Source organism: Varanus komodoensis, unplaced genomic scaffold (assembly GCF_004798865.1).
Source record: "Varanus komodoensis strain SLA01 unplaced genomic scaffold, ASM479886v1 scaffold21, whole genome shotgun sequence".
Lineage (NCBI taxonomy): Eukaryota > Metazoa > Chordata > Lepidosauria > Squamata > Varanidae > Varanus > Varanus komodoensis.
This window is the reverse complement of record NW_025335589.1, coordinates 11,425,977-11,438,683: the sequence shown is the minus strand read 5'-3', so window position 1 is coordinate 11,438,683 and position 12,707 is coordinate 11,425,977. Positions and strand designations below refer to the sequence as shown.

General features: G+C 38.5%; 1 protein-coding gene across 1 annotated transcript in view; it reads right to left on the bottom strand.

Moving 5' to 3' along the window:
* Positions 1–5,186: 5,186 nt before the first annotated feature.
* RXFP1 (relaxin family peptide receptor 1) overlaps positions 5,187–12,707 on the bottom strand; it is a 29,767-nt gene continuing 22,246 nt past the window's right edge. Inside the window, exons 7-13 of the mRNA XM_044430675.1 lie at positions 12,496–12,567; positions 11,213–11,284; positions 10,535–10,606; positions 9,966–10,195; positions 7,907–8,317; positions 6,252–6,470; positions 5,187–5,488 (exon numbers count right to left, since the gene is read on the bottom strand). Coding sequence (XP_044286610.1) covers positions 5,187–5,488; positions 6,252–6,470; positions 7,907–8,317; positions 9,966–10,195; positions 10,535–10,606; positions 11,213–11,284; positions 12,496–12,567 — 1,378 coding nt within the window. The remainder of the gene's footprint in view (positions 5,489–6,251; positions 6,471–7,906; positions 8,318–9,965; positions 10,196–10,534; positions 10,607–11,212; positions 11,285–12,495; positions 12,568–12,707) is intronic.

Sequence of the window (12,707 nt, the reverse complement as noted above, 5' to 3'; positions counted from 1 at the left end):
GATGACAAACATGTGCAAAGGATCTGACAAGCTTTTCCTAACTTTTGGTTCATTTTGGTCGTGGCTGCCCGATTGGTTGAGGCAGCCTGCATGAGGGGCGGGCCTAGCGCTTATAGGCGGGGACGCAAGGCGCGGTGTGATCGGGCGCGGTATTAGAAACCCTTTGAGCGACACTTCCGCGCGCGCGACCGGCGGCGGGCTTGGCCCCTGAAGGATGGCTGAGGCTGCCTCGGTGGTCTTCGCGCCCCGGGATCGCGCCGGTCGCGCAGCGCTGCCGTTGGAGCAACGAGCAGAGGCGCCGCGAGGGCCACTGGCGGTGGTGGAAATGCAGCTTGGCGACGTGAGTCCCCTTTGGAGTTTTCTGCCAAACGGGCCTTGAAACTGGGCGTTTGGGGCCGTTTCACATGTCTCACTGGCTAACTTCTTTTACGATATCTTACTGCACGTATAATTTCCCTTTCCCCCATTCTAACAAGGAACCCGAGGAGGCTTACATGATCTTTCTCTCCATTTTATTCTCACAACAACCTTATGAAGTAGGTTAGGCTAAGAAGCAGTGACTCAAAGTGATCTTCGTGGCTTATTGGGGAGTAGAAGTTGGGTGTCCTGCGTTTCAGTCGAAGACTAGCAGCTGTCACGTTGTCCATTATTACAACAAAGTGCAATCCTACGTAGCCTCATCTTCATTATTTTCTTATTAAAATAAAAGTTTGTAAAAGGAAATTCGGAAAGGAGTACAGAAAGGCTGTATATTGTTGCCCTGCTTATTTAAATTATATGGAGAGTACATCATGAGAAAGGCTGGGCTAGATGAATCGCAAGCTGGGATTAAGATTGCTGGGAGAAATATTAACAGCCCTTAGATATGCAGAAGATACCACTCTAATGGCAGAAAATGAAGAGAAACTAAAGAGTCCTTTGATGAGGTTGAAAGAGGAAAGTCCAAAAGCTGGCTTGAAACTCAACATCAAGAAAACTAAGATTATGGCATACAGGTCCTCTCACTTTCTGGCAAATAGATGGTGAAGAAATAGAGGTGGTGACAGATTTTTTTTTCCTGGGCTCCAAGATCACCGCAGATGGAGACTGCAGCCAAGAAATTAAAAGATGCTTGCTTCTTAGGAAGAAAGCTATGGCAAACCTGGACAGCATACTAAAAAGCAGAGATATCACCCTGCCAACAGAAGTTCGTGTAGTCAAGGCTATGGTTTTTCCAGTTGCAATGTGAGAGTTGGACTGTAAGGAAGGCTGAGCACTGAAGAATTGATGCTTTTGAATTCTGGTGCTGGAGGCGACTCCTGAGAGTCCCTTGGACTACAAAGAGATCAAATCGGTCAATCCTAAAGGGAATCAACCCTGTCTGCTCTTTAGAAGGGCCAAGTACTAAAGGTGAAGCTCAAATACTTTGACCACCTAATGAGAAGGAAGAACTCACTAAAAAAGACTCATTCAAAAAGATGCTGGGTACAATTGAAGGCAAAAGGAGAAGGGGATGGCAGAAATTGAGGTGGCTGGATGGGGTCAATGGAGAGGTGGGTGTGGACTTGGGTGTACTCTGGGGGATGGTGGAGAACTGGGGAACCTGGAGAAATGTCCATGGGGTCACAAAGTCATGCATGACTTTGCAACTGAACAGAACAGAGATGAATGAAATAGAAATCAACTTAAATCTAGTAATTACTCAAAGGGCTTGTAGTGATATTTTAAAAGATTACCTTAAATAAAACTAAACTGTACTATTTTATTTTAAATTGCAGGCAGCATTTTCACTGACTCAGCTTTTGGAGGCCACCTCTGCAGTGTCAGCCCAGATAGAAGAACTTGCAACCAAATGTACAGAACATGCTCAATTTCTTAAAACATGGCGGTGCCTTCTGAAAGAGGGGTATGACTCCTTGAAGCCCAGTGACTAAGAATGAACAGTTAAATAACTCCATTCTTTTAACTACAAGGAAACTGAAGTGAGATTATAAACAGCACACTTTACTGCCAAAATATGATATGGGGACTCCTGCAACAATCTTTAGTTTTAAATCTGCAAAGGCATTTAATGTATAAAATGATAAAATCTTTACTTTCCCTTTGATGTTTAAAATTAAAGTAGCTGCCTTACAGATCACCTTGAAGCATGCTCATCATGCATGTTACCTGTACTTGACTAAAGGAATACTTTCTGAAAGAAGAAAATTCTTTGCAAGTCTGGTGACCTAACTGAAATAGTGATAAGTTTCACTCATCTAAAAGTTGAGAGTTCACTACTTTTGGCTGACTTACATACATAGCTTATACCATGGATTCTATGTGGACTGTTACACTTAAGATCATTTTTTGTAAAAAGAAATGGGTGTTTCCCTTCTCTTAGACTGTAACATCAAAAACAGCCATATAAATATTCACAGATAAGGCCATGATTGTTTGAAAACTGATTGCTTTTTTACTTGTGTGCACTAAAACTTTATTGCTGCCAAACAATCTTAAGATATTTTTTAACATATAATTTTGTATTCTGGTCAACTGATCTCAGTGGATTTTTGCAAATTAAGCAGAACCTAAGGATCCTTATTTGTAATAGAATATAGGATTTTAAATTCTGCTTTAAAAAGCATACTCTTATTTATTGTATTGCTTCTATAATAAACTATTTATTAGCTAAACATATAATACAATATACTGAACATAGATTATGTATCTTTTATTTGGCTTCAGTTTCCTCAGTTGTTACCCAAGTATACTCTGCTTCCCCTGTAAACAAATCCTGGCCTAGGAAGAGTTACTATCCAACAGTTAACCAAATTAATGCAACTACAGTGTTTGCTTCAGTATTAACAAAAGGACAGGAGGCTGGAATGACCTTTTCCTCTAGTGTTTCAGATTAAGTAGCCAGTGCTTCATCACTGTTGCCAGCAACCAAATGCTGGGTGCTATGTTTCTGCTGAAAATGACAAGTCTATGGAATGAAATCTTTCAAATGAGCAGTGTTGCTTTCTTAGCTTTAGGAAATGTCCTGATCAAGCTTAAAGTATTAGAATATATTCATGTGCCTGACTAATCTAAACTTGTGTAATGATTTTTAATCAAAATACATTATGGGATATGGAAAAATAAAATGGCATCCCATTTTCATTAGTATTACAGAAGTAAGTTGCTTTAAAAATTAGTTCAAGACCTTCTACAAGGGCAGGAATGGGAGACCTGTGGACCTTGATCTTTTGGTTTATGGCATCCTTGAACCCTCACTCTTGTCTATGTTGATCAGGGATAATGATAGATGTATGGCAAAACATCTGGAGGGGCACAATTTGGCCATCCCTACTTTACAGGTTTTGGTGTGCTACTTGCTTATAGTAAGCCAGTTGAAAATGTCCCATTTTTAAAGTCCTATTTATTTCAGCAGTTTTGTTAGTCATGACCAAAATTGGATCTAGGTCTTCCAATAGGACAGGACCCAATCTGGGATCCAAAGCAAGTTGAAACATGAAGGCAAAAATAAATAGGTGTATCCAAGCTCCTTGTTCTTATACTCATATCCCTGACAACTCAAGAACTAAATTAGCAAACTACAGACTGACTGCAGCAGTTTTCCCAACCTCTGTAATGGAGGGTGAAATTTCCTATAGGTGTGCAAACGTCATTCAGGTTAGTAGACTGATACTCAGCCTTTAAAGGCCAGGGACATCGTAAGGCAACAGACACAGGTGCTTAAGAGCCATGTTGGATTGGACCAAAGGACTATTTAGGCCAAAGTTCCCCCTATGACCAATCAGCAGCCCACAGGATCTCAGGAGCTGGTTGAACTCGAGCACTTTTGTGCTGGATTCCCCAACAACTGGTTTGAGTCATACTGCCTCTGATAATGGAGGTACCATATAGCCATTGATAGCTTTCTCCATGAATGTGCCTAATCTGTATCCAAATCAGTGGCTATCACTACATCTCAGAAGTGAATTCCATAGTTCAAGTCTGTGAATAATTGCTTCCTTTTATCTGTCTTGAATCTGCCACCATTCTATTTCATGGGGTGACTCTAGCTTTTAGTATAATGGGGAAGGGGAAGTTTTCTCCTTTTTCATGATGCACCATGTATACCTGTCCTAGTTTCACTTAGACAAAGGGCAAATAGAGAAAGATATCTCAGATGTTTTAACTTTTCCTCAAGGGGAAGTTGCTTCAACTCTTCAATCATTTTAGTTACCCTTGGCATTTTTTCCAGTTCTACAATATCCTCTATATCACTTTAGCATGGCCAAATGGAGTTATCACATGGCTAGAACTCAAAAAGAAAATGGAGTTGAAACATCACAGTACATTGATCTTTCAAAATCCTCTTTCAGAGAACATTATTGCATGATTGTTCCCCAGGCTGTACTTTATTTGCAAATGTTCATAGGTGCACATTAATAGAAACTAGATAACAAAAAAATTATTTGCAGCCAAGTCCAAGGTAGTCCAAAAATCTGTAAACATTAAAGTGCAAGTCCATGACTTCTGTTCTCCTATTCTGTAATATTCCAGTGCAAATACTTAAACATTTTTACAAATAAAAAAGACCAAAGTCATTCCTGTCTTTCTGAAACATCATCTTGCAGACCTGCAGCCACAGAAAAGTGGTATTCCTCTGTTAAAAAAAATACTACAGTAAGGATACTTTTTCAGTCATATCAAACTGAAATAGTTCAGATCCATGTAAAAATATTGAATACTCTAAGTCATTTCAATTTTTGTATTGTTGTTCTATACATGTCTTACTCCCAAGTAAGTGGATAGAAGATTGGAGTCTTAAGAAAAAAATACTGCTTTAAAATATAATACTGATCACTGTGACTCTAAGTTCTTCAATTAACATGCATTTTACAACTGAAGAATGTTACACTTTCAAACTGTCAAATAGTTAAACTATTTAAATGAAAAGCTTAGGCTTTGACTACTTTTATTTTAACATTCTGTTCTTTCCTTATCCACCCACCAATATTTCCCCAGCTCCAATCACCAGCATAAACAGCTTTTCCTTTCAGTTTCTTCCCACCTACCCCAGCAGGTTCTCTCGGCTAGTTGTTCCAGAGACTCTGTGTGATAATGTTTTTTGTCTTGCAAAAGGCTTGGATAACAGGTGTGTTTCACTGTGATAAGCGGCAATACCGCCAGGATAATAGTGCAGAAATGTGACTGTATTTTGCTTTCAATTTTCATCATGTGTATACATTTAGTCTTGCTGAGTGTGTACTTATCAGTCCTTTAGAGGAATCTGTGTAATGGCTTGGTTTTGTTAACTCTGATGAAGTGTCTTCTGCTGGCCACATTTCTACCCAGATGAATGATGGGCTATACATTTTCTGACTGCTTTTGTTTCCTGAGGATCTTCTTTGCCTGTAATTGTGCCACGTTTGATGAATCATTTCTTTGAAGGGCCTGGTAGTCAGTGTATAGAGAAGAGGGTTCAAGGCACTATTTATTGGCAATATAAAAATCACAACCCAGGAAGTGATAGAACCTAGAGGAAGGGAAAAAGACTTAATTCTACGCATCTTTCTTTTTAAACAAGCAGAGTATATGCTATATCTATGAGATTAGTCTGGATTTATGCAAGTTTTCACATCTTACCAACTATTCTATTAGAATAGTGAGAAAAATTCCTCTTGCTTAGGAGTGTGAATTATTTCACTGATATGTGAGTGTAGTTTTCCCCACAAAGAAGCCATGCTGTCTGGGTGTGGACAGCAACAATCTATGCCTGAACATGTAATTACAGAAATAGCAGCTGGCAAACAGTGCTACCTAAAATGAGCTACTATGGTTAGTTTGTGTGAGCTAATTCAGTGAGAGGCAAGAGGACTGGATCCAAACCACGGCTACTAAGAAAGATTTGCATGCTCAGCAGAATCCAAGCTTTGCAGAAGTAACATTAAAACACACACAAACACAGCAGTAACCCTGCCCAAAATATATTCGGCCAAATGAGTGATGAGTATGTTCAGTCTCTGTGAAATGTTGAATGTCATTTGGAAGAGAAAAACAACCTGTGTGTGGTGAGAGGACGAATAGGGCAATGAAATGGTCTACCTGGGCTTCCAGTTCATAATCTCTTGAAGGAAGTTGTGACTGCCTAGTACAATTCCATTAGGGGTAGGAATCTTATTGCAAGCCCCTTTCCTTACTTCACATTCCCCCATCTGCCTGTTCTTGTTCAGCAGTTACCAGCCCCAGATGCCAAGTGAAAAAAGCAATCATCTAATTGGAAAGGAAATTGGCAATACCTGGAATTTCAACTTGAAGCAAGGAAAGCAATTTAAGTATAAATATGGGTATCCAGCATAGTGCATCAGTAAATACAATGAAGAAAAAACGTTTGGCAAGTGTCATCTCTTTCTTCACATGATTCTGGATTTCCATTGCAGTAATGGCTGTCTGATGAATGCTATAAAACATACTTCCATAGGAGAACACGATGATGATAAATGCTACCAAATTGACACCTGTTACAGAAAACAAGCTGTGTTACAATTTCACTTAGGAGGCTACTGGATCAAGCACAGACCCACTATGTTGTAACTTTAACAGATGGAGTGCTAATTTAAAATATACAGAGCTGGAATCTAAATGCATAGCATAACTATCTTTTTGAGTACAACATTCCAATGCCTTTAACAATTACCCAAAGTACTCATAGTATAACTGAAGCATGTTTTATTTGATTGACTTCAAAAGTTTAAGGTTAAGGAGTAGTAAGGTTTAAGTAGTTTGTAATTACAGTTATTTTCAGAGTAATATGTGTGATCCAGTAAATAAATAATCCAGAATTCTAAAATGAGAGAAGTGAAAGTTTTCTTGTATATGGAATTTTATGTTATGTATAAAGCAGACATGGGCCTGTTAAGTGTTGATGTCTTGGAGCCATACTACATATGTGATTATATTTAACATACAGATTTTTAAAAATGTAAATTGGATAAGGGGTGTTGATGGGATCAGAGCTGGAACCCAAAGGAGATACAGCCCTTTCCTCCCCTGCTGTGGTGCTGAGGAAACTCCCTCTTCTGAAGCTAGTATTTGTTTGGGAAGTGGGGAGAAAACAGGGCACACAGTTCCTCCAGCCAATGTCAATGAAGATTTCTCTCCAAAGCAAACACTATGTGCTTTTCTCAGGATTGCAGCAGGGGAGAGAAAGGTGCTTGTTATATTGTATTCATAGTTCACCTTTCTTCCTTTTGCAAGGAATTCAAGCCATCTTGCAGGGTTCTCCTCTCCATTTTATTCTCACAATGACAATCTTGTGAAGTAAATTAGACTGAGAGTTAGTCACTGGCCCAAACTCACCCAGTGAACTCCATGGCTGAGTGCGGACTAGAACCCAGATCTCCTGAGTTCCAGTCCAGTCCTCCAACTTCTATATCACACTGGTTCTCAAGGGTTAACACCCAGTACCATACCTACTGTCAGGTACTCAGTCAGGTACCAGCTGGTACAATATGCATCTTTCCGCTTCTGTATAAACAGCTGTTAGGTTGCTGGCTACTTTTTTATTTTTGGTAAAATACACCCTTTCTATAGAGAAATTGGAAACAGAAAATACAGGACAGCAATAAAATGGCTTAAGGTATAATCAACAGCAGGAAGAAAATGATACAAAGATCTAAAAGCATGAAAACAGTTCTTAAAATGCCCAGGGAAATAAAAAGGCCATAAAGTAGGCAAGTCACTGTAGGGACAATATTGCAGAGACAAGGGTTGACCTGCCTCATCACGTGTGCCTTGTTCTTTGCAGACAAGATTCCTATATAATTTCAACTCATGGTGTGAGTCAGGGTCTGCTTACAGCTAGATAAACCCTAGTTTATCGTAGCTGAATGTCATGTCTATGCAACAAGTTACTATTCCATTATAAGTCAGAGTGATCAATAATTTTACTTACCTAGAAAAATTATAACTGAATAAATCTGACCTCCAGTACTTTCAGACTGCTGAGAGTGAAGAGGGAAACAGACTCCATTAGCACCATAGTAGTTTTGGAAAAAGTCCTTATTGCTCAGTGGAATAAAAGCAACAATGAAGCCTATAATCCAGATGAGAACCAAAATGGAAATTGTTCTGTATTTCCCTGGCTTCAGGAATCTAAAGGGATAAACTATACAAATGTATTTTTCCAAAGTCAGGTAAGTTAGTAACAAAACTGATACTTCTGTGGATAAAATGGCCAAAGATCCCACCAGTTGGCAATGGATACTGTCCATCCACAACTGAGCATGCTTATTGTACTCCCCACGATATTTCAGGTCAAAGGCTGCAATCACAAATAAGTATATACCCATGAGGCAATCTGCACCTATGGAGAAAATGTGTATCAGAACATCATATTTATACTAGTGTAATTAAAATCTTCAACATGTAAAGCAATCAAATACCTGTTAAAGACCAGCTAAGGGACCCCTTAGATACAGCAAAAGTGCTGTTCCACCAGGAGAGAGGAGTTCCGGTGGCAGGACAACATTTCCTTCTGCAGACCCTGGTATACTCTTGGAAAACTCTGTAGGGTGTAGAATAGGGATGCACAATTTTTTTTTTCTTGTGGGCCACATCCTCTTGAATCTGTTACAGGGACTACATGTTGGCCAGGCCAAAGCTAAAAGTGGGTTTCAGATCATAGGTGTGAATTCATTGCTTCCAGAGGGTTTTTGAAATTATTTGAGAACATAGTTTGTCTATCCTAATACCACTCACAGCGTTCCTTCTGGCAATAAGGCCCCAAATGAGGTATTCCATTGGCATGCAGGGGGTGCACCTGAATTATCAAAATTCAAAGCCCCACCATTTTCATGAATCCATCCCATGAATAGTTCCAGCCTGGAACTGGCATAATTGGTACTGCTCCCATTTGGGTCAGATTTGCTGAAAAGAAACTTAAGAAAAAGCAGATCCCCTTCAATCTTCCCATCCTGGCTGCAGTAAGCCAGTTGGGGTTAGGAAGTGGCAGTCTCCCCACCCTCAATTTAGGATAGCTTGAAATCTCAATGCTGGGCTTAAATTAATCACAGAATTAGGCATACTCAAGCCTGTTGGTTTCAGTGGATTGGTTTTAGGCCTTTGATTTTGCAATATATTTTTTCAGGTGGATGATTATTTGGAATCTAATATAGAGCTTTATGTATTTTTGTATTGTATTGTTTTTATTCTTTAGCTTTGCACTAGTCACTGCTCTGGAATCTTCCTACATATGGGATGGTACACAAATATTGTAAATAAGTACATAGATATGTCCTGTGTTTTAGAAACTTTAGATGCTGCCTTATTCTGACTCAGACCATTTGGTCCATCTAACTGAAAGGGAACACAGTGTTGATAAGGATGATATTTGAAAGGTTACTTGGAAAGGATATACTCATGGATGTGGTTCTTGCATGTGCTATCACTATCTCAGAAGGTTTAAGACAGAGATATAGAACTTCAGGCCCAGGGTTTCAGACATCCTCTGGGGTAGTTCCAAAGGCCATGCTCCGTTCTGGCCTCACCCCCTTTTCCCTGCTTACTGATTATTTGGCAGTTTAATGGCTTTTGTGGAGCTTTCCCCCCACTGAAAAAGGTTGAAAAGCCTCTGCTAAGCTAAAAGATGCTGGCATTATAGCATTGGTGCCATCTTTTTTCTGCCCCATCTCTCACTCGAATGGATCTTACAAGAGCTGCTCAAAAATGGAATTTGACCATCAGATTGAAAGAGATTTAACAATCCAGATTTAAGAAAATAATTCTTGGCGCTCTGTGTACCTTCTAGAGAATGGCAAGTGAATCCCCATACAGGTACAGAAACATTTTCTGTAAACATCAAGCCAGAATATTTTCTGCAAGTGTTACAAGACCTTATTAGGTCCAGTTTTTAATGGGTAGTGTTCAGCTTTTGGCATCTTGGATTTAGCATTGTTAGACTGTAATATTTCCAGGCTCCTTTTTATATTATTTTACTGAAATGGAATACTCACAGCAGAGAGACATGATTGACAGGGCATGGAGTTTGTTCTCTGATCGAATGTAAGGCCTCGTGCAGACGACAAAGATGTTTCCAAAGCAAGTGACAGAAGACACAACCCAGACAAATACTCTTTGAATAACACTGGCTAAGAGGTTCTCAAAGGATGAAATACCATCAGTATTTGGTTTACAGCTGCGCACATGAGGGGCATAGCCACAATACTGAAATTTTTTAAAATATCTGAAGGGATAAAAGAAAAAAGAGATGGCTTTTGTGTGTAAAATCAATGCACATGAATTGCATGCTTTATGAAACTATTCATATGTTTTTGAAACTGAGAAATAAACTCCTGATAGAATAGATCAGAAAAATGACCTGATCCTGATAGTTCATAAGTCCACTAACATTTGGGCTGTGAGGACCTCATAGGATGCTGGCTTACAGGTTGGAGGCCGCACACATGTACACACACACAGACACCAGTGACTCCGATGCCCTAACTTTCTGTGGGAAGCCATTAGAATGTATGTCTCTATCCAAGAGGTTAAAGTAAAATAGCTCTTTCTATATAATACTTACATATGGGAAAGATCTTTAAGTGGTCTGAACATTCTTCTTTGGATATTTTTAATTTCAATGCCTTCTAAGCTTCTATAAATATTGGAAATAGAGTATTACATCAATAAGTAAAAATGTTTAGGAGAACTGGCTAAAAAGAATACATACATTAACATCTTTTGTCTTTCAGCATATTTTATCTATCTTTAAAGTGTATTTCATGGACAAGGCACACTAAGGAAAATGAAATCTATTTAATACACTGAATGTTAACTCAATTCACAGTGAAGGATGTGATGTCAAAATGATGTTCAAGTACTCTGACTTGTACTACAATCCTCTACATATCATCTCGGTATATCTGTATAGGATTGCAGCCTTAGCTAGCTTACAGATCCAGGAAAAATACGTAGTGGGATAAGTGGTGCATGAGAATTTTTTTTGAAAGAAAACCTGTTCTACTAGACTACTTAGTCTACATTTTTGAATATTCTAAATACAACAAATTCTTATGTTTCTATATAATTTCTAATTTGCAGGAAAAGAAAGGAATCTTCAATTTTAATGCCTCCAATAACTTTGACACACCATAGTGTACCTTTTAATCAAAATTACCCTTTACTAATGCAGAAAACTACAAAATACTGAAATGCACTGGCATAACATGGATGAGTTATCACAAGGACTGCATACACTTACAGTGAGTTAAGTTTTCTAAGATAATCAAACTGGTCTGCTTGTATTTTCTGGATTGGATTGTATGAAAGATTCCTGTAAAAACACACATACATCAATGATGATTTTAATATTCTATAGTTACCTCAAATGTACTAGATACTACTCCATTTCAGTAAAGATCAATGGATTAAAAATGTGTGTAAGACTCTTCAATATTTGTTGGGCAGACGATAGCAACAGGTGTTGAATGCATCCAACAAATGACAATAGTATATGTACTCAGACATGCGTAGTTTAGTTTTAACCATTGCGAATTATGCATTGGCAACTCCAGTGCTCTCTGCGTGGGACTGTCCTTAACGCTAGTTCAGAACCTCCAAATAGTACAGAATTCTGCCATGAGTCCCCTGAATGGAGTGCCTTGCCACGCATATATAGCAGTTATGTTGAGTAACAGCTCAACAAGAAGTTTTCTCTGTGATGGTACCTGTCGTTTGAAATAAGCTCCCCTCTGCAATAGGCCTGGCGCCAATGCTTGTGTGCTTTTGTTGAACGAACTTTTTATCCTGGCCTTTCCCAACTATTCTTGTCTTAATAATTTTGCAGTTTGACAAGAATGCATTCTTTTATAATTTGTTGTAAAGTGCTTTGAATTTTTTTAAAATAGAAAATGGTACATATGTTAAATAATAAATAAGTGACATCTTAGAAATCTTCCTTAAAGTTGCATTTCTGCAATAAATAGTGCAGTTACTTGTCATATGTAGTTCTAGATAAGCGAGTAGTTTTTAAACTGGCAGAGACAGAAGAGAGCTAAATTTTCTGCTTTGCCCTTTGTTTTGAAGATTTAGGCAGGGTTTAGACAACGCAACAACTCAAGGACTGAGCAGATTGTCACTGAAGCCTGGGTTACCACTGAAATGCGGGTTACCTATTGCCTGAAAACAGCCATGGTTTGTTAACCAAGAACAATCCACAATTTACTATCATGAAACCATGGGCGGTTTGCATGGGTTGTTAAGGATTAACAAAGCTTTTACTAATCTAATTCAAAAATATACAACTCACTTTGGATATCCTGGACTTATGGGATTTGATCATTAACACTGCTCACCATACATAATAACAGGATAAACATTCTATATCATAAACATCAGAGCAACTTTTTCATAAAATCTTTCACATGCAATTCACAGGAAGAATAGGTACACTTTTTCTTTCTCACATGATTACACTTTTGTCAGGGCAGAAAAACTAAATCAAAACCAATCATGGTAAACATACATAACGATCAACATACATACAGTTGTGAGAGTACTTTTAGATCCTTAAATAGAAGGGGAGGAAGTGATTCAATTTTGTTGTTAGCCAAATCTCTGTTGGGAAAAAAAGAAACACACAGAATGAGGCTTTTCACATGACCGAAAATGTATATCAGACTGGAAAAAGATAAAGTGTTTCCTGTTAGGAATTGTAACATCATATTTTCTGAGGGGATGTATTAGACAATATGTGC